General features: G+C 43.8%; 4 protein-coding genes across 8 annotated transcripts in view; 2 read left to right on the top strand and 2 right to left on the bottom strand.

The window, feature by feature from the left end:
- Positions 1-6493, bottom strand: part of dnah6 (dynein, axonemal, heavy chain 6) — a 67878-nt gene extending 61385 nt beyond the window's left edge. The window contains exons 1-15 of the mRNA XM_023812438.2: positions 6395-6493; positions 5265-5457; positions 5026-5166; positions 4665-4936; positions 4215-4482; positions 3674-3808; positions 3422-3545; positions 3148-3265; positions 2846-3011; positions 2371-2475; positions 2174-2284; positions 1965-2054; positions 1139-1259; positions 818-969; positions 60-212 (exon numbers count right to left, since the gene is read on the bottom strand). Coding sequence (XP_023668206.2) covers positions 60-212; positions 818-969; positions 1139-1259; positions 1965-2054; positions 2174-2284; positions 2371-2475; positions 2846-3011; positions 3148-3265; positions 3422-3545; positions 3674-3808; positions 4215-4482; positions 4665-4936; positions 5026-5166; positions 5265-5450 — 2142 coding nt within the window. The 5' untranslated portion in view covers positions 5451-5457; positions 6395-6493. The remainder of the gene's footprint in view (positions 1-59; positions 213-817; positions 970-1138; positions 1260-1964; positions 2055-2173; positions 2285-2370; positions 2476-2845; positions 3012-3147; positions 3266-3421; positions 3546-3673; positions 3809-4214; positions 4483-4664; positions 4937-5025; positions 5167-5264; positions 5458-6394) is intronic.
- Positions 6494-7439: 946 nt separating this feature from the next.
- On the top strand, positions 7440-8902 carry smim19 (small integral membrane protein 19). Its single transcript, XM_023812547.2, has 3 exons — positions 7440-7670; positions 7908-8032; positions 8328-8902. Exons 1-3 carry the CDS (start codon positions 7540-7542, stop codon positions 8387-8389), a joined length of 318 nt encoding a protein of 105 aa, XP_023668315.1. The 5' UTR covers positions 7440-7539; the 3' UTR covers positions 8390-8902.
- On the bottom strand, positions 8638-19460 carry sclt1 (sodium channel and clathrin linker 1). Of its 3 annotated transcripts, none has more exons than XM_072707104.1 (22): positions 19333-19460; positions 18796-18835; positions 18550-18620; positions 18415-18461; positions 18231-18303; positions 17803-17858; positions 16809-16944; positions 16455-16577; positions 16115-16180; positions 15529-15599; positions 15344-15434; positions 14764-14855; positions 14489-14666; positions 13823-13921; positions 12909-12980; positions 12569-12643; positions 11976-12121; positions 11233-11425; positions 10927-11123; positions 10096-10174; positions 9326-9421; positions 8638-8787 (listed from the first exon to the last, which is right to left on the bottom strand). In XM_072707104.1, exons 2-22 carry the CDS (start codon positions 18827-18829, stop codon positions 8725-8727), a joined length of 2058 nt encoding a protein of 685 aa, XP_072563205.1. In that variant the 5' UTR covers positions 18830-18835; positions 19333-19460; the 3' UTR covers positions 8638-8724. The 3 variants fall into 3 exon arrangements, with proteins under 3 accessions (XP_072563205.1, XP_072563206.1, XP_072563207.1); XM_072707105.1 differs by lacking the exon at positions 19333-19460 and adding an exon at positions 19121-19317; XM_072707106.1 differs by lacking the exon at positions 19333-19460 and adding an exon at positions 19215-19313.
- c25h4orf33 (chromosome 25 C4orf33 homolog) lies at positions 19441-21859 on the top strand. Of its 3 annotated transcripts, none has more exons than XM_023812544.2 (6): positions 19441-19600; positions 20249-20429; positions 20637-20697; positions 20890-20941; positions 21025-21224; positions 21513-21859. In XM_023812544.2, exons 1-6 carry the CDS (start codon positions 19583-19585, stop codon positions 21607-21609), a joined length of 609 nt encoding a protein of 202 aa, XP_023668312.1. In that variant the 5' UTR covers positions 19441-19582; the 3' UTR covers positions 21610-21859. The 3 variants fall into 3 exon arrangements, with proteins under 3 accessions (XP_023668312.1, XP_023668314.1, XP_023668313.1); XM_023812546.2 differs by having other exon boundaries at positions 19465-19790; positions 20227-20429; XM_023812545.2 differs by having other exon boundaries at positions 19466-19790.
- The last annotated feature ends 245 nt before the right edge of the window (positions 21860-22104 follow it).

The raw sequence follows: 22104 nt of genomic DNA, 5'->3' as shown, positions 1-22104 counted from the left end.
ACACTGAACATCTGTAACTCAAAGAATAAACAGAGGTGACGGCGATCCTCTAAGCTCACCCTCTCTTGAATCTCATCTAGGAATGTCAAGGATTCGACAAATTCAGCAGTTGATGTGGGCAGAAATTCCAACTTAAACTGTGCGCCCTGGAGCTCAGCCATGATGGCGTCCATCTTATTCTTTGCCAAAATGGGTAACATGTCGTTGATGGCCTGGAAAAAAAAGGAGATGGACTTACACAGTGATACAAGCTTATCATGCTACAAGCTAAAATTTCCTGCATATATTCATACTCATACGGATACTCAAAGATGCAGTGGGGGCAATTTTGTCTGAACAATGTCCATCCAGTAATGCTTGTACTGTAAATGTATTATGACATCTTGCTCTTGTAAGGGTACTAATTTTTTAAAAATATATTTCTCAATGTGTACATAGACATACTGTAAGAAACACCCCCAAAACTATAATGGTTGGCATTGAAGTGTGTGACTTGAGACGGGGCAGATGTGTGAAAACTGTACATCTTAAATATGCATACAACCCACCAGAGACTAAAACCATTTCTATTTCCAAAACTATTTGCAGCTACAAAGGAATAAATTCCTCTTTTCTGTTCTCTGAATCTTGACACACCACAAAAGTGCCATCCTGTCTGTTGCTTGAAGACTCTGAACTCTGAAGCAGCCTGTGACTGCTGTTTATGCAAGCCATCCTAAATGGTTCGCGGAATTAAAGAAATCTCACTCTTAAGCTACAGTATTATAATGCAATAATGCATCAGATGCCATCTGTCTTTGTGATTAAAGCATCTTACCTGTAAGCAATGCAGGGGAGACGGAATCAGCTTTGCCCGGAATTGGGTGGTATGCACAAGGAGGAGTCCCAGATATGTCTTCTGTTTAATGGCTAGAGCTTCCGTGTGCTGCTTGTGGTACATCTCTAGATTATCCCTGAAGAATTCTACTCCTGTGCCAGTAACATATTAGGAAGTATAACAGAACTATTTAGAAACTTAAAGGAATTATAGGCACATAAGCAAATGCTTAATGGATGGAAACGTTAAATATCTTTTTCCATTTATGTATTTTCATACATATTTGGGGGGAAAAAACCCCCACAAAATCGGTGGTAATACCATGGTCTTGCATCTTGAGAAAGTCTAGGTCCAAACCCATGTTGTCCTTGAAGAAGAGGCGGAATCGCTCCAAGGTGTGAGCGTACACGTTTGCAGCACTGAAGGCAAACTGCAGAGCTTGCTGGTAAGACGTGGGAATACAGAGATGCATACAATCAGCATCCTGCAGACAACAGCGCAAATTTATCAACCTGGATGACGGCCAACTGAGCCGAGCAGTCATCCAAAGTCATTACCAGTCGTCATCCAAAGTCATTACCAGTCGTCATCCAAAGTCATTACCAGTCGTCATCCAAAGTCCCCAGCTTACAAACGAGATCCGTTCTGTAAGTCTGTCTTTAAGTAAAATTTGTAGGTAGCAAAACAATACAATACATAATAATGATAATAATAATGATAATAATAATAATAATAATAATAATAATGATAATAATAATAATGATGATAATAATAATGATAATTATCGAATTATATACAGTAATAATAAAAGTACATACAGTACTGTATTGTAGCTAGAGAGACGAACTGCTGAAGTCATGCAGTTTTTTTTCGCAGGCTTCACGAAGTAGCACGTGTGTTTATTATGAATCAACGTATTTCACAGACTTTTTGTCTGTTCATGAGTACAAGTCGTCCATAAGTTGGACATTTTTAACCCGGGGACTAAATCATGAGTAATTAAGATTATGGTTAGTTATTGCAACTATACCATAAAATACTACGCTACAGTATACAATGACAATATCTTTGATGACGAGGCCTTGCACTAACATTCATTTGAATATAAGCTCATTGTAGCAACAATTCTCACAGTTCTAATGGTCACCTTTATATTCTCGATGAGAGTTTGAAGAAGGTTCTCGTCCCTGAACATCATCTCCAAATTGTGGCTGTCCTCGGATATCTCATCCACCTCCTGTAACATCATGGTCACAGTGAGGTGATTCTAAAATCACAGCATCCTGAAGTAACACTCAATACGCAATAGACTAATGAAACAACTGCATGAAAATGGCAGCACAAGCACACGTCTACCTTGCTACTCCGTAATGACTCTGTGAAGGCATCAAAGTGGGAGTCGAAGAGCAGGGTATCCACTGAGAGCACTGTCTCCTGAAAACGCGTAATGATCTCCCCAACGATCTCCTGCCATCCACGCCAAAGTCGTACATCAGAGTCTATACTAGGCAGCCCTTACACAAACACTACAACTGCAGATCACCTCTACTAACCAGGAAGTCTTCTAGGGAAGGCTTGAAGGACAAACACTGGGTCTCCAGCAGCACCTCTGATGTGAACATTGGTGGAGGTGAGGCCACATTGTCCACGACACTGCCCTGTAGTCATCAGTAAAAAGTGAGAGGTATTTAACACAGTAACTGAGAAATGAAGAGACAAAATACTTCATCCAAATATGCAGCCTTAAATTCAGATAGCATACAAATTAAGTTGCATTGCAAAGCAAATTAAATGGTTTTTCAAATAATTAACCGTAAATGCTAAAACATGCTGAAGTATAATTCCTAATCTGAACAAGTTTTATCACTGAGGTTGGGTATTTGCTCTAAAACACAAGTAACAATTGATCCTTTCAAATGAATGTTTGTAGTACATTGTTTCCCAACAAAGATAATACTGTAATACGGTTAATGAGTTAAATTAGAATAAACCTGCTTAGCACGACTGCATCGCCAAAAATGTTACTACCTTCTTGGTGTCCTCTTCAGGTTCAGAGAGACACCAGCTCTGGATCACATCCTCAGAGGGAGTATTGTCAATGTGCTCCTTCAGGAAGCTCAGCAACGAGGTCACAGAATTCACCACCAGTGTGTACAAGGTGTCCAGAATTAGGTAGTCCACAAGTCTGATAAAGCTGAACAATTGGTCACCATCAACAGTATGAACATTACTTCAAGCGAGGGTAAGACCACAAAGCTCTCCTCTGAAAGGTGGATACAAGGGTATTATAAATATATGGCCCCATTTAAAGAAATGATGTGAAAACAAACCATGTGAGACGTTTGCAGTGGGATCTCTTCATGACCTGATGAAAACAAGGAATATCTAGTGACTTCTCCGAAAGAATCTCCATCTTAGACATCGTCTGTCCGGCCAGAACTTGCTCCCCTGCAGTTAAGAGGCACAGAGGAGTTGTATAGCCAACAGTAAATTGCAGGTTTTCTTGTCTTACAATAACAATCAGCCTCCCTCCTCTGCCCCAGCTTGAGAATGGTGGCCTGAAAGTTGAGGCAATTTGCTCCCAGTGCTGTGGACTCTCCGCACCTGCAGCCTGGGAGCCGCCCAGGTAATTACTGGGCATGTATCCGGCCTCCAGCAGCGCAGTGCAGCATGCGGTCTTGGTCACCTCCTTCACCAGCTCCCTGAATTCCTGCAGGCGAGAAGATACCTGCAAAAAGCACAGAGCACCAAACTGACCTCAATCTCAATTTCAACAGATTTTTTTGTTTTTTTCCCTAAACTTAAAATCAGATATTATATAAAATACACGTACGGTTCCACAGATTGAAGCCATACCTCCTTCAGCTGTTTGTACTGGGCACCCTGGAACTCCTCCAGGGTATAAATGTGATCCTTCTCGAAGCAGCATAGACTCATGGCACTAATGCGGTAACACATCTCCCAAATGTCAATGAGTGCAGGACGCAGTGACTGGGGACAGTGATGGAAGATGCTCACTGGTCAGTATATTGCTCTTCTGAAAAGCTTCTTATCTAAGTTGGGTTTTATAAAATATTAATGATTGATTTCCATTCAGCAAAGCACAGTCGCTCCAGGGTAGCAGGTGAGAATCCTGGCTCTATATTTGATGTGTGGAATATGTATGTCTGTCCCATGTCATACAGCTTATCTTAATTTTTAATGCATGTTTAAATGTACATACTGTATGTGAACTGATATCTCATCCAGGGGGTTCCCCTGCATTGTCCCCCTCCCATGGATCGGTGATTCGAATCTGCATGATTTAATTTTTTTTAATGCTGAATAAGATTCCCCTTTATGACTGCAAAGATTCCCAGAGCCCAGTGGACATTTGTTAGCCAATAACTACGCTGACCTCGTTGGCGATGAAGAGGTGCTTCTGTAGCGAGGACCTGTGCTTCTTCATGTTCTTGGAGCGTACATTGGTCCTCCACACCCGGAAAGTCTTCCACTTGCCGAAGAGAGAGAAGGTGGGTATGCGCAACAGCTTCTGGTAGCAGCGCCATTCGTATTCCCACCGATTCAGCGGCACAAACGCATCTTCCCCCTTATTCCAGCTCGTCACGCCTGCTGGGCTGATGGTGAAGAAGTCTGGACTCTTCTTTTTGACATATTCCACAACCCTGTCCAAAAGGCAGTGATTGATATGATAGCTGACACGCTTTACACACAAAAGATTGCTGAATGGGCACATGAACCTAGTATTTCAACTCAATGGAATCAATCACAAAAAAAAAAAACACACGACGCATAATGAAAAATCCTATGGTAAATTTGGAATGAATCATTTCAAAATTGACCTTACTTGAGGTTGTACGGGTCATAATCGATGGAGGACTTTGGTACAGCTGGAACTAAGTAGAGGACTCCCAGATGAGGGTTGTTGCGGATGGTCTGAATGATGTCAAGGGGTTCATCAATTTTTGCACGGATCACCTCCTTCACTGATCTGAACTGCAGCGGGTGGGAGTGAGGAGGAGACGGCGAGTGGTACAGTGGCGAAGCTGAGGTGTCTGCATGGGGCCGAAGCTTTTTGGGAGGAGATGGGGAGTAGCTCTTACTTTGGGACAGTTGACCCTGGAAACCATAGTAACATAAGTCAACATAACTCATGGGCTGCCTACAGGACAGGCGGGTGACTTGGTGACGGTGACACAATGGCTAACCGGCTTCTGAGTCTCTAGTCCTGAGAGTCTGGGAAGGTGCACTGAGGGCGATGACCTTTCTGTGGATGCGGAATGCGTTCCCACTTCTGTATCATTTGAGCTTGTTAGCTTCTTACGCTCCTGGTGTTTCCTTAGAACAGGCTGAAACAAACCACGCGTTACACTTAAGCACTGCGGGAATGAGCCCCCAAAAGCACGAAAACGAGTTTGGAGCCGGACAAAGGCTTGCAGGTACACACCAGCATCTCCAGCTCAACCGGATTCTCTCTCGCTCTCCTGCGCTCCAAGGCCTTGGTGGTGCCGGGGAAGACGAGGGCCTCTGGGTTGCGATAGGGCCGCGGAGGTGCTACGGAAATTAGCCTAGCTAGAAGCAGGTCGGGATCAACCCGACCCGGCAGAAGTGGCAGCCCCTGCTGTCGCTCCATGGTGCCACTGAACATTTTGATAATGATACAAATAAAAAAATGCATTTAGCTACCTATTTACATAAGTCAGGGTTACCAACTTCGGTCAGCTGGCAGGTGCGAGATTTTGAAATAAGTCTGCACACAAATTTACAAGTATGTAACAGTTTGTGAATAGTTTGTAGGGTTTGCAAACCCAATGGTATTAATGTAGATACGTTTAGGTTTGTAATGAAATCATGTAGATTTGCCATAAGATTTATTACGTGAGCGTGAGAGTCTGAATAGGTGAGTTACCCAGATGAGTTGGCAACCCTGGTAATTTTAAAGGCATTTAACAGTAGCTTCAGCAAGGAACTTGACTCTGCTTATAGTAAGCTAATTCTGCTACTGTAAGAAAGTTTCCTCATTAATCAATTAATCCATCTACTATAGTCATCGGATAAACAGCTTGCAATAGATATGCAGCAAAGTGGCAGGAGTCAGGATAGCTGACTACCAGCGGGAAGTGAGTAAACTCCGCTTCATTTACGCTGGGGAGGTACTGCAGCCATATATCACGCTCAACCCCACAAACTGTCATTGGATACGACAAGTTAACAGCACGTTTTAGTTCACGCCAGCCACTTTCGGTAATTAAAAATAGATAAGCGAGTCATAAATAAAAACTGAAATAATCAAGTATATGGTAGAATACAGGTCTAGCAGATGTAGAAAATAAGTTAAATAAGTACAAGTAAACGTACAGCTCATTACACAGACGGCACTCTAGACAGCTGGTTTACAGTGAAAACTAAATGAATATTTAACGAGTTACCCGGCACTGTGCCTTACGTGTTTTATTTATATTGTTTGTGGATTAAATATTTTAGTTAATTTTAACTATATTATCCAACGACACGTTACTGCATATGTCAACTGTTTCAATAATACTTCTACGTGGATCCTCGTGACTTCATACTTACAGGACATAAGAGTTTATTCCACGACACCTATACGTTATATCTATTAATTATAATAGTATAATTGTCAGAAGATGCAACCAGTTAAGAGACAGAACACCAGTAGTCCAGTATGGCAACAAAGTGAAACAAACCCGCATGTTTACGGTTACCTAGCAACGGGGATGCGGTCAAACTATATATGACGAGTACTTGATAAGTTTCCTTAATTGAACAAGACAAGGAATTACTGAGTTATATTCTGTATTGTGACAAAAACAGCAATGAAAAATAATCATATTATGAATAGAGGTAGAGAGGTTATTCGTTTATTTACAGATATGACTGTATTTCCAAATGTACATTGAAAGTAGGTTTAATTAATTACCAAACCCCGCAATGTCAAGATTTACGTCTGGTCTGTTGCCCAAAGAAACACAACTCTTTTAGAAGTGCCGATATGTGGAATAAATACAAGTGTTATTCACAAATTGTGGAATTGTGAAAAAAGCTAGGCTCTGAGATTATAACGTGTAAGTAGGCTTAGGGTTATGTATCTCACTATCTCAGCATGTCGTCGCACAACAGTGAGCAATCGTCCAGTTTTGCGCAGGTCTCTGCAGAGACCAAGCCCTTTAAATTAAGATGTAATTATAGTCAGCTTTATGTTTTAGATTATATAATTCCTTTTATATGTAATCTGCATCAGGGCTACGTACGTTTAAGGTGAAATTCTCTGATTTGTGTATATCCGCAGTACTGCTAGATGAAGCACGCAGTGACCAGTAACCAGGGGCGAGGGAGGTGTGTGGAAATCAGGGCTATACTGTATATACAGACGCTATATAGAAATTCAGAACAGAAATGCCAAACAACCTAATATCACCCAAGAGAGAATCTAATGCGGAGTTCTTGTTTAAAACCTTGCATTAAGCCACATTCTCTTTCGGAGTACTATTTGTCTATTTCCATTATTAATATGGACCATAAAATTGCGTTGTTTGCCTCCTCTCCTTTAGGGGGCAGTAACGATTTTTCACGTCACTTTTCGCTCACCGCTTACACTCTTTAATTGTCGCTGCTCTTTGTCAATCCGGAACAGAATTTGCTTTTGTTTACACACACACTTGTAATTCCATATTCGACATATTAAACGTCGTAGTGTAGCGATGGGAGGCTACGGCGTGATGGCTGACGACGAAACGATCGATTATTCGGTGCACGAAGCCTGGAACGAAGCAACTAATGTGTATCTCTTAGTGATCCTGGTTAGCATTGGTTTGCTGATGTACGCCAGAAAGTGAGTACCGGAGCGTTCATTTGGTTCTTGGCTGCATTTTCGTTTTGCACTGGCCGTTCAGTTCCCAAACGTCTACTCAGGGGCACCCCAACCATTCCATGTATTTATTAAATTTCACGTTGAGCTCGATTAATTAAGTTCGTTTTTAAAAGTCAGTGAGGTATTTATTAGACATAGGAGGTGGGGTGGTGGTCGAGTCAAGTCACCTCCTGTATCTGCCTCGCTCGTGTTTTGCAGAAACAAGAGGAAGATAATGCGGATTTTCACTTTGCCCCCAACCGTGGGTTCCACACCGGAGCCCAACTTCTACGACAGCCTGCAGAAAGTGCGCTTACGCCAGCAGTTAGAAATGTACTCCATTGGTGAGTAGGCTGGCGGATTCGGCTTCTACATGACGATTATGACACACGTGTTAGCAGACTTATAGTGCATTTATCATCATTGCAATTTTATTGCACTCGTTCCAACTGAATATAACTATTAAACCAACAGTAATTTCAGTGTTTACAGAGACGCGATTATCTCCAACTGTTACTGTCCTTCATACTGTACAAAACACGCATTTTTAACGAACGTATGTATTCGTGTTCTTATAGATGAGATTTAATAATGATTAATTGTAATGAACCTCCACTTTCTTTGTTTTGATTTATGCAGCAAGAAAGTACGACCAACAGCAGCAAAGTAAACCAGACAATGTTCAGGTGTCCATGGAGTGAAGACTTAACATCTCAGGGTGTTCAGGGCCGATTTCTGTATTAGGCATTATTTCATTCAAAGGCCGGTGGCACTAGAACTCTGCACATCTTATGTCATTATATTTATTAGTCAGATTGACTGGTGATGGAGAAGTTTGATTGCCAAGTGTACATACACAGTACATACAAAAATCAGGAAATTGTATTGAGAAAGGAGTGAAAAATAAAAATTTGCACACTGGTGATTTTAACAATGTGAGTCAGTCAAGCACTGAGTGGATTTTTTTATTACAAATATTACAGTAAAAAATAACATTTCATGGATCACAGAGATGGTCCCTGGAACTTGGCACATTTTATCCCGTTTCTAGATCAATTAAAGAGGCTGCTTTTCTTCTTTGCGATGCGACAATGCTGAGCTGGATGGGGAGAAAAGAATTCTGGTTCAGAATCTTTTAGTTGCAGTCAGTAATCTCTGAAGTTCTCCTTGTTTGATCCTTACTGTTCATGATAATAAAGTTTTCAGTCCTCTAATTATTCTTCTTAATTCTCCTCTTTGTTGACCAATACACAGACCTGTCACTCTCTTGATGGAGAAACTGCAAAATCTGCATTATATAAATAAAATGTGGGGCAGTGGTGGCCTAACAGTTAGGGATGCATGCTTGTGATTGAAAGGTTGCTGGTTTAAATCCCTGACCAGCACTGCTCCCTGGGTGCTAAATAATAGCTGTCCATTGCTATGTCACATATGGGTTAAATGGAGAGGACACATTTCAACAATGTCAACAGTGACAATCACTTTCACCTTCATATTAAGTATCCCAGTCAAATACGCAATGAATGCTAGGCCAAGCTGGGTGAATCAACGATAAACTAAACCGGATTAACTTCATATAGCAGGATAAATGACCTGCTAACACCAGCACTACCACCCTACTCAGAGGGTCGCAGTACCTGCTGTGATACTGTTGATGCCTTTTGCTCGGCGTGAGTCAGACGCCTTTGGAGTCTGTTGATCTTCTCTTGATACTCTGCCATTTGTCTTTCATACTGTAATGACAGCAGATACATGTAAAGAAATCTGTAGTTAGGGGCGTGGCTGGGATTTTAAGACATCCGGGGTTTATCCCAGAGACGTAAACTATCTGTGGGCTCTCAAGCAGAGTATGGTTGTTAAAGCATTTGAGCTAAACAAATCATTCAGGGCTCATTCGGATTCTTTTGGGGCTTCCAGACTCGTGATGCGTCTGGCTGTAGTCAATGCACATATTCAGCACATGTAGTCCCTGATGTCTTTTGATGGGTTTCCTCCTGTAGTGTAGACATGCGTTTAAGTGAAATGGTGTGTGACCATGTGTGTCTGTGTCCTGTCTCCTCTTTGAGGTCTTTCCCGGCATCAGACCTGAGGGGGACTACAGGAACCCTCATGAACTGGTACGTGGTTAGAAGATGTATAGACTGATAAAGCATATTCTTACTGGGATAGAGTTCAATGTTCCTCAACAAATGTAGAAAATGTATACATCACATTTTGTATTACATGACTCGTACTTCAAAAATCCTTCCAAGTACTTCAAAATCTGTGCAGTTAATCATCTATTTGTACTTGGCCTTGATTACTTTCATAGTTAATCAGATCTCATGATGTAACATACATATAGCTGACGTCCTAACGAGGGCTGGCTGAGGAATGGATATGGGTTTGTCATCCGGCGATACTTTACCTCCGCCATCTTTTCACGATCACCTTCCAGCTGGACCTCCAGGTCCTGCGAATGCTGCTTCTGTCGCACCAGCTCAGCTCTGCAGTCAATGTGCCAAGACATTCAGCAAGGTCGAGTTACTCCACGGTACATTACACCGTGTTACAAACCCTCTGGTTTTTGACAGGGAGACCTCAGGTCAAGAAGTAGTTTGAAGAAACAGGATTTATGTTTTAAAAGCACCAAGGTCCCGTGTGGTCATGCCTCCCCTGAATGGGTTAACACTTCACTCCTGCACATACAGCACTGTGCAAAAGGAAATGTTTTAAACTTATATGAGCAGTAAAGGTATATGTGCTCAAATAAAGACAATTTAACATGAGAAGATATGAAAAATAATGAAAAAGTAACTACGAAAACTAACAGGAATTTCCTCCGTTCTGATACTTGGATGGCTAGACGAACACCGCTTCAGTTCCCAAACCTCTCCTCAGCCGTTCCGTGTGTTTGTTACATTTAGTGATCTGGTAGTGAAATGTATTTATTTGGTTTTAAAAAGTCAATAAAGTACTGATTGGCCGTTCAAGGGTTCATGGGTTTGTTGGATGGTTACTGGGGTGACCTTTGACCTTAGGAGAGGTTTTGGAATGCCGAAGCTGACACACTGACAGACATAATATGGTTTTACACCAACATGATCATCATTTGAACATCATTTTCTTAGACTGCCTAAGACTTTTGCAGCCTAATCAAACATTCACCATGTTATAAACAAGCTTGGACACTCATGCATGTATGTAAATAATCCCCAAAAATGTCCACATCACATATGTATGAAAAGACGTGGCGTACCTCAAGCTTCCCACTTTGTGCTCGAAGGCCTCGGTCAGCTTTCGCGCCTCCTCCTTCCAGCGCTTGCTGGTCCTCTGCTGCGCCACCAGCAGGCGATTGAGGTCGACGCAGGAGTTGCGGCCGCTCTCCTCCAGCTCGCGCACCCTGACCTCTAGCCCCTGCTCCTTCACGGAGAACTCGTGGTGCATGGCCGACACCTGCAGCGGAGGCAGAATGGCAGGAGGCGGTGACTCCGGCCCTCTCTGGGTGTATCTGCGTGGCGTGAGGCCTCGGGCTCCCCCACACCGCCCCCCCACGGGGACCCACCTGCTGCTTGGCCTTCCTCTGGGCCTGCACCGAGGTCTTGCGCAGCTCCTCCATCTCCCTGCGCAGCTGCTGGTTCTCCTGTTGCAGTCGCAGCCGCTCCTCGCTCACGCTGCCGCAGTCGTCCCGGGCCCCCGTCAGCGCCACCTGCAGCCTGCGCACCTCCTCCTGGGAGCGGGACAGCTCCTCCTGATACCTGCGGGCGGGACAGGGGTCCTGCATGCTTAAGGATGTCGGCACATGAGTAGCTGCACGTCCCCCATTTGGGCAGGAGGCTGTCAGCTTTGCGGTCGCATTTGTGAGAAAGATGGGGGAGGATATTTTAAAGCATCCATCCATCCATCATCAAAGCACTCTTCCTGGTCAGGGTCATGCTGAGCCCTGCAGTGTATCCCAGGCAGAAGCGTGTGCAAGGCTGGGGCACATCCTGGATGGGATGCCAGTTAATTTTTTGTATTTTGTTAAAAATAGTCGGTTATTGTTCTTAAAATATGGTAAAGACTGATCTGGCTTCTCTAGCTTAAGACTGCGGTACTGCGGAGACAAAGCCTTGTGACAGCATTTCAGCATGTCACTCAATATCGCATTAAATGCAATGCTGGATTTTAAGCCGTGCATATGTGCCGTAATGCAAGCTTGATTCCCTCATGTTTTAGTGTGAAGATACCAGCACCTACTGATGTATTCATCAAGCATTAAGTCCAAACTGCCAAGTGTGAATGAGCAGGTCCCCATCTGTTACTCACTCCATCTCCATCTTCTTCATCTTGTTCTGCATCGTCTGGAGCGTGATCTGCAGGTCGTCCTTCAGCCGCTCGGCGCCAAGGCATCTCTCGTGGAGGGTGTCGATCTTCCTGTACTCTGGTTCCCCTGCCTTTCCGTCCCGGTACATCTGAGGGACGACATTTTAAAGTCTGCGTTGTAGTTGGTCCATGTTTGGCGCAAACAATCAGTCCGCACACTAACAAAGTATAGCCACAATACTCAGACACCAGATCTGAAGTGGTGAAATACATTCTAAAGAACACAAAAAATACTAAAATATTGGCTACTAATTATTAAAACCATAGTGTCAGCCATTAAAACTACAGATGCTCTCTGGTCCGTGTTACGATATTTCAACTTTACGATGGGTATGATTACTCAATGAATTACATGAGGTATTCAACACTTTATTATAAAATAGGCTTGGTTTGTCTTCAGCTTTATTTTGTTGAATATTTTGTGAATGTATCACACTGAATTGTGAGTAGACTGCTTGGTTACTCCCCTACTATATGCAGGAATATGTTCTGTCTCCATGGTGACGGCCAAGCCCACAAACGAACGGCGAAATCACCTTTCCTAGTTCCTCCTCCACGGCCTCTCTCTCCCGCAAGCCTCTCTCTATCTGCGACTGCTTGTCTGCACATTCCTTAATGCAGAATACATCAGCGGTCCAAAATTATAAATCAGACGCACTGCCAGCCTGCTATTGGGATTGTCCAGTGAAGGACAGTGGCTTCGCTACATCACCAAAAACAAGCAATGTTACAAAAAAAACAAAAAAAACTTAATTACCTAGGAACACATTTAACGCAGCTGACCTCCATCCTAATACCATGCATAATGTATGAATACGTAGGATTCGGTCTAAATTGCAGTTTGAGATTTTTCATTTCGCAGAGGGGACAACACACCAGCTGAAGGGCCGACAGCTCCTCCACCATCCTGTGGATCTGTGCATTGCACTGCTTACGGACATTCTCAACCTGAAAATGATCAAATCCATCAATTAGCTAACGGTATAAAATATTACACCACCAGTTCATTACAAATACAGTACCAGTCAAATGTTTGAACACACCTCCCCAAAGAGAGGCTTATTTGTACGAGTTTTTAGAATAATTAAAGCCATGAAGACTATATAATAACATATATGGATTATGCACTGACCAAAAAAGTATTAAATTAATTTGTGGGGAGGGGGGGCAGCTCTGTAGGTTGGGACTCAGAAGGTTGTTGGTTCAAATCCCTGGTTCGGCAGAGTGATCCCACCATTGGGCCCTTGAGCAGGGCCCTTAACCCCAGTTGCCCCAGGGACTGGCCCTGGCTGCCCCTGCTGTCCCCTCTACACCAGTTCCATGAGGTGGCCTCCTGGGATGCTTTTCCAGCTCCTGCAGGAGGTCCCACATATGCTGAGCTCCTCCAAACTGTGTTTAGGTCAGGTGACCAGGTCATGTGATGTGGCATTGCGTGTCCAAACATTTGACTGGTATTATATGTACAGCATTCGGCAGCTAAAGGAACTGAACAGGCACCCTGAATACTTCCAGCAAAGCAATAATTTTTTCCAGACTTTGGCTCATGTGTTACTTATGTTAAAGGTAAGGAATCCAACAGACTACACAAGTGGACTTGGAGCATAAGGCACTTAAATTAAGTGCCACATTTGCATGGGACGCCATCTTGGTTGGCACCTGAGGGCACCCCCAGGCGCTGCTCCTGTCTAAGTAAATCATTCTTGCTGCAGTATCTCCCCCTGATCCCAACAGAATCAGCGCCCAAAAACGACCCAAAGCTCTTCCTCGTCCTGTAAGCGAAACAAACTGGCCTCTTTTCTGGTTCGAGTGGCAGCATCTTGAATGAACTTCTTCAGAGCCTCCTTCATCTTCTCCAGCTCTTCCGCCTTCTGCTTTTCTCTCAGAAAGGCCTGAAATTTTTGAATTTGTACCATTAATTAAAATGTCCAAAATGCATGACAAGCAAGAAAATGATAAATGCTAAATTCTAATGTTAATTAAAATGTAAAGGAATTTGGCTTTTCTTGGTAGAATCACCTTGTTAGGAATTATCACTGTATTTATTATAAAAAGGTCTAGGTGGTCACACTGACCCGCTCATATAAAAGGCGCGGGTCTGAGGCTCGGTGGGTCACACTGACCCGCTCATATAAAAGGCGCTGGTCTGAGGCTCGGCGGGTCACGCTCACCCGCTCATATGAAAGGCGCGGGTCTGAGGCTCGGCGGGTCACGCTCACCCGCTCATATAAAAGGTGCAGGTCTGAGGCTCGGCGGGTCACGCTCACCCGCTCATATGAAAGGCGCGGGTCTGAGGCTCGGCGGGTCATGCTCACCCGCTCATATGAAAGGCGCGGGTCTGAGGCTCGGCGGGTCATGCTCACCCGCTCATATGAAAGGCGCGGGTCTGAGGCTCGGCGGGTCATGCTCACCCGCTCATATGAAAGGCGCGGGTCTGAGGCTCGGCGGGTCACCCTCACCTGCTCCTTCTGCAGCGAGGCCTCCTCCACCAGCTGTACGCTCTCGCGCACCTTGGCTACTGCCTCGTACTTCTCGTCCTCTAGGGCGGCGCTGCGCCCCTGCAGCTCGCCCACCTGCCTCTCCCACGCCGCCCGCTCCCGCCTCAGCTGCTCCGTCTCCCGCGTGGCCACCTTCAGCCTGTGCCAGGACAGGGGGGGGGCAACGCAGGGGGTCATTGACCCCCTCCCCCGACAGTCTCTTCCCCCCCGGTCATCTTCCACATCGGGACACTCACTTGGCATCCAGCTGACTGATGGTTGCCTGCAGCTGCTGGAGTCGTCTCTCTGAGGCCTCCTCCTTCCCATAAGCCACTGCGGCGTCCTCTTCCTGAACACACTTCAGCATGAGACCATCTCATTTTACACAGCAGCTGCATCTACTGCCCTCATTTTACACAGCAGCTGCATCTACTGCCCTCATTTTACACAGCAGCTGCATCTACTGCCCTCATTCAAATATTTTCTTCCAGGGTTTTCATTCATTAACAGAAATATTTTATTAAAAAGAATATGAAACATTTTCCTGTAAATGTACATGCTTAATGTTTGTTCGTCGATTATGATTTATTTATTGTTTATAACTGTGAAAGGTATTTCCTGACTTGTACTTTCTGGACCTGAACTTTCCACCTCTGGTGTTTGTACTGAACAGACCCACAGCTGCCTGCGGTGTAGGTGGCAGGCCGCTCTGGTGATCACATGACACGGTGGCAGGCCGCTCTGGTGATCACATGACACGGTGGCAGGCCGCTCTGGTGATCACATGACACGGTGGCAGGCCGCTCTGGTGATCACATGACACGGTGGCAGGCCTACCCGACGTTGCGCCTGCTCTTCAGCGTCCTGCATGCGTTTGGCCATTTCCTCCATCTTAGTCGTAGCTGCTCTCAGGTCTTGCTTCGCATGTCTGCGGCATGGAATGGCATTGATGTGCATTTTACAACACGGCCAGGTAAGTAGATTGGTGAAGGAGGGGTGGAGGACTTGGAGGGGGGGCCCACCTCAGCTGGCTGCGTAGATTCTCCACCTCTGAGTTCTGCTCCGTGACAGCCTTCAGAAACTGCTGGTTGGTCTGTGTGTGGCAAACCAGACCCAGGGACCAAGGAGGGAGGGGGGGTGTGGGGAGGGTGTTTGACAGTGACAGTTTAGCAGCACAAAACCTATAATCCTTTGCAAGGAAAAGTCAGGAGGGGGGTGGAGAAAACTAACAAACCCCAGCCCCATTAAAAATGCAGTAGAAAGATATTATATTACTCTTTCAACACCACCCCTCTCCTATGTGTCACACCTCTAAGTGAAGGGAAAAGAGAAAGATGGAAAAATGGACTTTGCAAAGGCAAGGATATGCTAGTGTGCTAAGCGTGTGAAAGAGAATGAACAGCGAGGGATTATAGGAGTTGGAGGATTATTACACCACAGAAAGTACGTCCTGCCTTAGGCTCATTACCGTCAATCTAATGTGCTCTCTGAACGTAGGTGAGCAGTAAGTCTATAACCAGCAAGGTACCGAGTAGCAGGACATCCCTGCACAGTGTTTAATCTAAACTCCACATGAACCTGGTGGCTTTTGGTGCATTCAAGCCTTACCGTCTCCAGCATCTGATTGGCCTCTTTTAGTTGCCGAGCAACTTGTTGGAATTGCGTCAGCTCATTCTGTAACATAAATACAGGACATTATTTTTTTAAACCAAGCCGATGTCACTGAAGACAATGACATCTGACTTTCTGAATCGTGCAAACGACAGTTGGCAATTTATGCCCGTTTTAAATTTTATGTCAAAATTGTTCCATCTTTTTTTTGTAAAACATCGCCCCCTTGTGGATGCAACAGGAAAGCACACCCACAAGCAGAGAGGACCGGATTGAGAAACACTGCCGGAAATGTTTCGCTGCTTGTTAGGATCCATATAGCGACCGAGGATCACACCTTCATGGTCTGTCGTTCAGCCACATGAAGCTGAGAGTCAGACACGACCTTCTGATACATCTGCTGCAGCCGGTCCAGTTCCTGGGCCGCTGTCTGCCAGAGCTCCAGCGCGTGATCCTTCTCCTGCAGAAAGTCCAAAAAAAGCACAAGGGATGCATCATTATCTCAGTCTTTTTAACTCCCTCACTTCAGCCATTAACATTTCAACCGAGAAGCACAAAATGAGCTCATGCAGACGACCCATTTGCATAGGGATGGATGCTTTGATTCCTGGCCCTCAGCTCCTCATCAATGAGCACACGCACATTACGGTAACGGCTTTAGACCCGACCCGCAGCCCCGATGCTGGCACACCTGCAGAGACAGCTGGATTTGTTCCTGCAGCTTCTCCATGGCTTCTTCATCCATCAGGGGGTCCTCGTCCAGCCCGGCACCCACGGGGAGAGTCTGCAGCTGCTTTTCTATCGACTCTCGCAGTTCCACATACAGCCTTCGTATAAAAACACACATCAACTCACATGACCTTTACTGCTGATTGGTCACTTCATTCAACAGATAATTCTTCTACATTATCCTGCATTTTTTGCACAATTCTGCTGCTGGAATATAGTATCGGTCAAAGGACTGTATTCACTCACTGTACTGTCACTGCTCTTGTCGACCGTACAGTATGTTGTCTTGCCCTGTAACACTGCATTGTTGCTCTTGTGTTCATCTTGTGTTCTGTCTCTTTGATCTCCCTGCATTCTGTATAGTTCTGTCCTGCCTGCACTTGTGTAGTCTTGTGCTGTTTGTGTTTGCACCATGGTGCCAGAGGAATAATGTTACGTTTCACTGTGTATTCTGTATATGGTTGAAATGACAAAAAAAAAAAAACCTCTGACTTGACTTGACATTAGGATCAGTATTTGTAGAAAAGGCTGAACATGTCAACAATTTACACAAAATGGCTGCCATCCATCTCCTGAAACTGCTTATCCTATTCAGGGTCTTGAGGGTCTGTAGCCTGTCCCGGAGGCTACAAGCACAAGGCAGGGGACAACCCAGGATGGGGCAACAACCCGATACAGGGCACAGTCACACAGACATGCGCACCTACAGGCAATCTGGTAACTCCAATCAGCCTCAGCATGTTTTTGGACTGTAGGGGGGAACCGGAGTACCCAGGGGAAACCCCACGATGACACAGGGAGAACAGGCAAACCCCACACTCATGGAGCCACGGTGGAGACTCAAACAGTTACCACAGTGCTAACCACTGCAGCACCATGCCGCCCCCTGGCTGTCATCCGCGTCGCCGCATCCAAAGAGCAGGCAGCTCGGGATAACGGCAGCACTGAAGTCCTACCGTTCATTTTCATTCACGACGGTGTCGAGCTTCATTCTCAGTGCCACCATCTGCCCCTGTAGGTTTAAAAGTGACAGTAAATTAAGATATCTATCACCCCCCACCCCAAACAGAAGAAAATATGCAGGTTTATGCAAATTTAATAGCTCTGTTAAACATCATTATCTTAGGAGTGAAACAAATAACTCTGTAATAAATTTTGTGCTGTTTTGAAAATTCCAATTAGGCACAACTCTATATTCCACCCCACCCCCCTACCTCACAAAGAAACAGTGAGAAAGCCATTGGGGGAGTTTAAAAGCCCCCCCCCCCCCATTTGAAGCTCATTAACTTTGCTACCATCTGTTAATTCACAATACCCGTGTTAAAAGTCCATTAAATGCTTCATTTAATTCATGATGACAACTGAAAAGTTTTTAAAAAGGTACCTGATAGAGACGAATCTGTTCAGTCATATCATTCATGTGTCTGTCATACTCTGCTACGAGTGGGGCCATTGTGCTGAAAAGAAATGTTAACTTCATCACAAGTCGGAATCTGTCGTTTTACATGCTTCTGTTTAGTATTACGCAAATACTAAGTATGAGTCTATACACACACACAAACACTGACCTTCTGTCTGTAAGCCAAGGGGATCCATTGTCCTTTCCTGTTTGATCCTTCAAGACATTGCATTATAATTAAACACCTAATTTATTGTGTAGGCCTACATCATATCCGCATACATAATATAGATAATGTACATACCTGGGCTGGCTTGGGTTGCGATTGTTCTCCATCTTCTTCATGTTGAGTCACGGTAGAATTGAGCGTCTGGGCTTTAACATTAAAAATAAAACGAACATATAGCGTCTTAATAGATGTATTTATTGTATGATCGCTAATCATACAAAAACGTCGACGCAGATGGAAAGGCCGCCTTCCCTGGGTCTGTAAATACAAATTCACCGGACGACTCAAATGAAAAGTGACGATAAGCGTTTAATTTCTCACCTTGACTTCGCCGGGACTCGGTGTCGGTTGACATCTGGATCTAAGGAGGAATGATCACTTCAGTACCGATGAATAACTTATTCCAAATATTCACAAGGCAGACAGGAGGCTCACGTGTACATCACACCAATAAACAAATATAAAGGACAGCCAACGACCTCAGGTCTATAAAAGCTGTGCATAGTGCTCAATGAGTCTGACAGGCGTTTCTGGTGATTTGAAATCATTTTGATTAGTTAGCCGTCATCGCAGATTCAGAATGTTATCGTGACGTTTAACATGTCAAAACACCGGCGGGACCGATGCGCCGATCCCGGTAACTAACCACAGCTGTCGGTCGTTAGGTGTAGCCAGCGCCGGTTAATTACTGTCAGATCGAGATTTACTCAGCGAGCTACAATTTCCAGGGAAATCTGTACCCGATTTGAAAAACATGACAGCGTTCCAAACAGTCTGTAACCACCAAACTGAGTGCCGGAAAGGCCCAGACGTGATCCCTTTCCTTTACTTTGTATTACACGATGAAGTTATACTTACACTTGGCCACACAGCTGTGCCACCCCTATATTCGTCCGTGCGCCGTGTAGTTCGAAGTGGAGGAACTGACCAATCAAAACGTCACTCAGCGACACGGTCCGTCGCCATATTGGGTCCGTGCGGAAAACAGAAGTTTCACTTCCTCTGCTACTTAAGTACTGCTGAACATACCGTGACTTCACAGTGTTCATTTATATTATTACATTACTTTATTACATATATTTTAGTATCTATCTCACTGGACTTAACGATGTTTGTTTTGTCTCAGGTGCGGCGATATGTTTCCGTACTTACGCAAGGCTCCTAATTGTTTTATTTCTATGGGTGGGAAGTTGGCAGCTCTATCGCAGTGTGTTTTATCAGATGCTACGGTTTTATAACAGATCGTACTGTTTCATAGTTCATTTGCATCAGTCTTTCCTTCTGACTACATACTGTAGCTCTCCATCTGCCTTATAGTAAGTATCATATGTAGAATTATTACTAAAACGGTGTGACAAACGGAAGCCATGCCATTTAACGTTCAGTTGCCAAAATATGCGCATACAATTGATATCTATGGCTTATTATGATTGTGCTTTGCCACGTTTTCATGTTTAATACAATTTTAATGGAATATGTTGCAAAAAAACTTTACATTCCACAATATTCCTGTAATTTGTTGAAATTGTAAACATCGCGAGTGTCAAAAGGCCTTATTCCAGGTAAAGTTAATAATATTGCAGGGGATTTTGACAGTTGTCCAATGTGTCAAAATGGAAAATGCCATGTTTTGTTAACACTGGGATGAAATGCTACTAGCTGACGAATTTGAGAGCTACCTTGCGGCGTTATGTGGGCTTATCATACCTACCAGCTGGCGTGAGAGATAAGTAATGAAATGCAAAAATCGAGGTCAGTCTCGATATTTCTCTAGATGAACTTCACCATCGATCAGACTTGGGACAGCTTACCCGTGAACCACGACCCTGTAAACATTAAGTTCTCGCCGGGAGATTGTGGACTTTTAATGGAAGTGTCCGCCCCCTTTTTCAATGATCCAGCATCTCCACCAGGGGGTGCTGGTCAGCCATTTCCTGGACTTTGGGACTATGAAGGTGTGCTTGCATCATTCCACTGCTGAACTATAAATATCATATTTTGCATTTAATTTTCTGAATAATTTGCATATAAATATACTTTACTATTCAACAAAAAAATAATTAAGGAATAAGTGCGTGTGCATAATATAAAACAGGGCTGAAATCAATAGTTAGATTCTCTTAATGTCTATTCTGCCTGTATATTTTCTTATTTTGTTTTAGTTGTCGAGTCCTTCTTCTTGAATAGCAACACAGAAAAATATCTGGAGGTGGAACTTTGCCCGTGAGTGTTTACATGTTTGTCAGCTTCCTTAAAGTGCTGGTGCATTATTAACAAGCCAGTTCTTTAAGTATCTTATAACAAATTAAAAGGTACCAAAAATATATTTCTGTATCATTTACAACATGAGATGACCTGTAGGTATAAAATGATGGGTGTGTATGATAATCAGTTGCATATTTACTTATTTTACAGGCATGGACAACATTTAATTTTATTACTTTCTGGGAGAGGACATGCATTCCAGGTCGGTTAAAGTACAACACTTTGCTCCTGCATCCCACCTTGCTCTTAAGGTGCCTGATGAACGTTGTTTTTTATCTTTTTAAGCAAGGGCTGCCTTTGTCATTCCACGCCTCCATAAACGGGAATAGGTGGGTGGGGCAGGCTCTCCTTCCGTGGAGATATTTCCCACCAGGAGTGAATAAAATGAATTCCTATGCAATCCATGGTTCTGGAGAAGCAAGGACCTATGAATCCCTTTATCCCATACCAAGGGATGAAATCGAGGCGGGTCAAAAACCCAACTTGTAAGTGTGCAGATCTTCAGATATGTACATCTTACAGCAGCGACTCCACAGAACACCTGCGTAATATTACCATATTGTATTCGTTATTATGTTAATTTATCTTAGTGGGGGTCAAATCATATTACAGTCCTAAAACATATCTGATGGAACATGAAGCACCGACACCGGCGATCATGTTAAATTTAGTATTAAACTGTACCAACAAATCATCGAAACCAGTATGACCTATCAGCCGTGAGTCAGTGTGACTTTAGAGATTAAAATATGGTATGATTTCTTTGCCATCAGTCATCGCCTGGAATACTTCCAAGATTTCCGCCTTCAAGAAATCATGGGAGATGGATGGGTGCAGCCCGACTCCGACCTTTGGACAACGGCTATATGATCATTGAGACTGTGAGGTCTGATTAACTGAAGAATCAATGCAAAATACATGAATACATGATTAATTGCACATTAGTTGTTCTGAAATTATCATGAAATTCATAATCTAATGAATATTAACTCATCAGACCTGTTTAATCTGATCTAGGTTTACCTAAAATAAAAATTTGTATTTGTAAGAAGAGATTTATTAAAGGACAGTACATCTGAAGATGTATGATTAAAGCTTTATTAAATGCATTCCAAATGTATTATGGAGGAACCCTGTCTTTTGTATCCATCCATCCATCCATCCATCCATTCATTGATCCATCCTTATTCTAACCACATATCCTGGACAGTCTTCTGAGGAACCTGAATCCTGTTCTAGGCAGCATAGGACAAAAGGCAGGAGTAGATTTGGACCGGACACTAGCGCGCATACATCTCAAAGTCAAGACACCGATTAGCCAGTGCAACAAAGAGAACACGCTTCTTAATATCTGTTGTTGTTTAT

This window comes from Paramormyrops kingsleyae, chromosome 25 (assembly GCF_048594095.1).
Source record: "Paramormyrops kingsleyae isolate MSU_618 chromosome 25, PKINGS_0.4, whole genome shotgun sequence".
NCBI lineage: Eukaryota > Metazoa > Chordata > Actinopteri > Osteoglossiformes > Mormyridae > Paramormyrops > Paramormyrops kingsleyae.
Note: the sequence above shows the minus strand (reverse complement) of the source record. Positions and strands in the feature narration are given on the sequence as shown.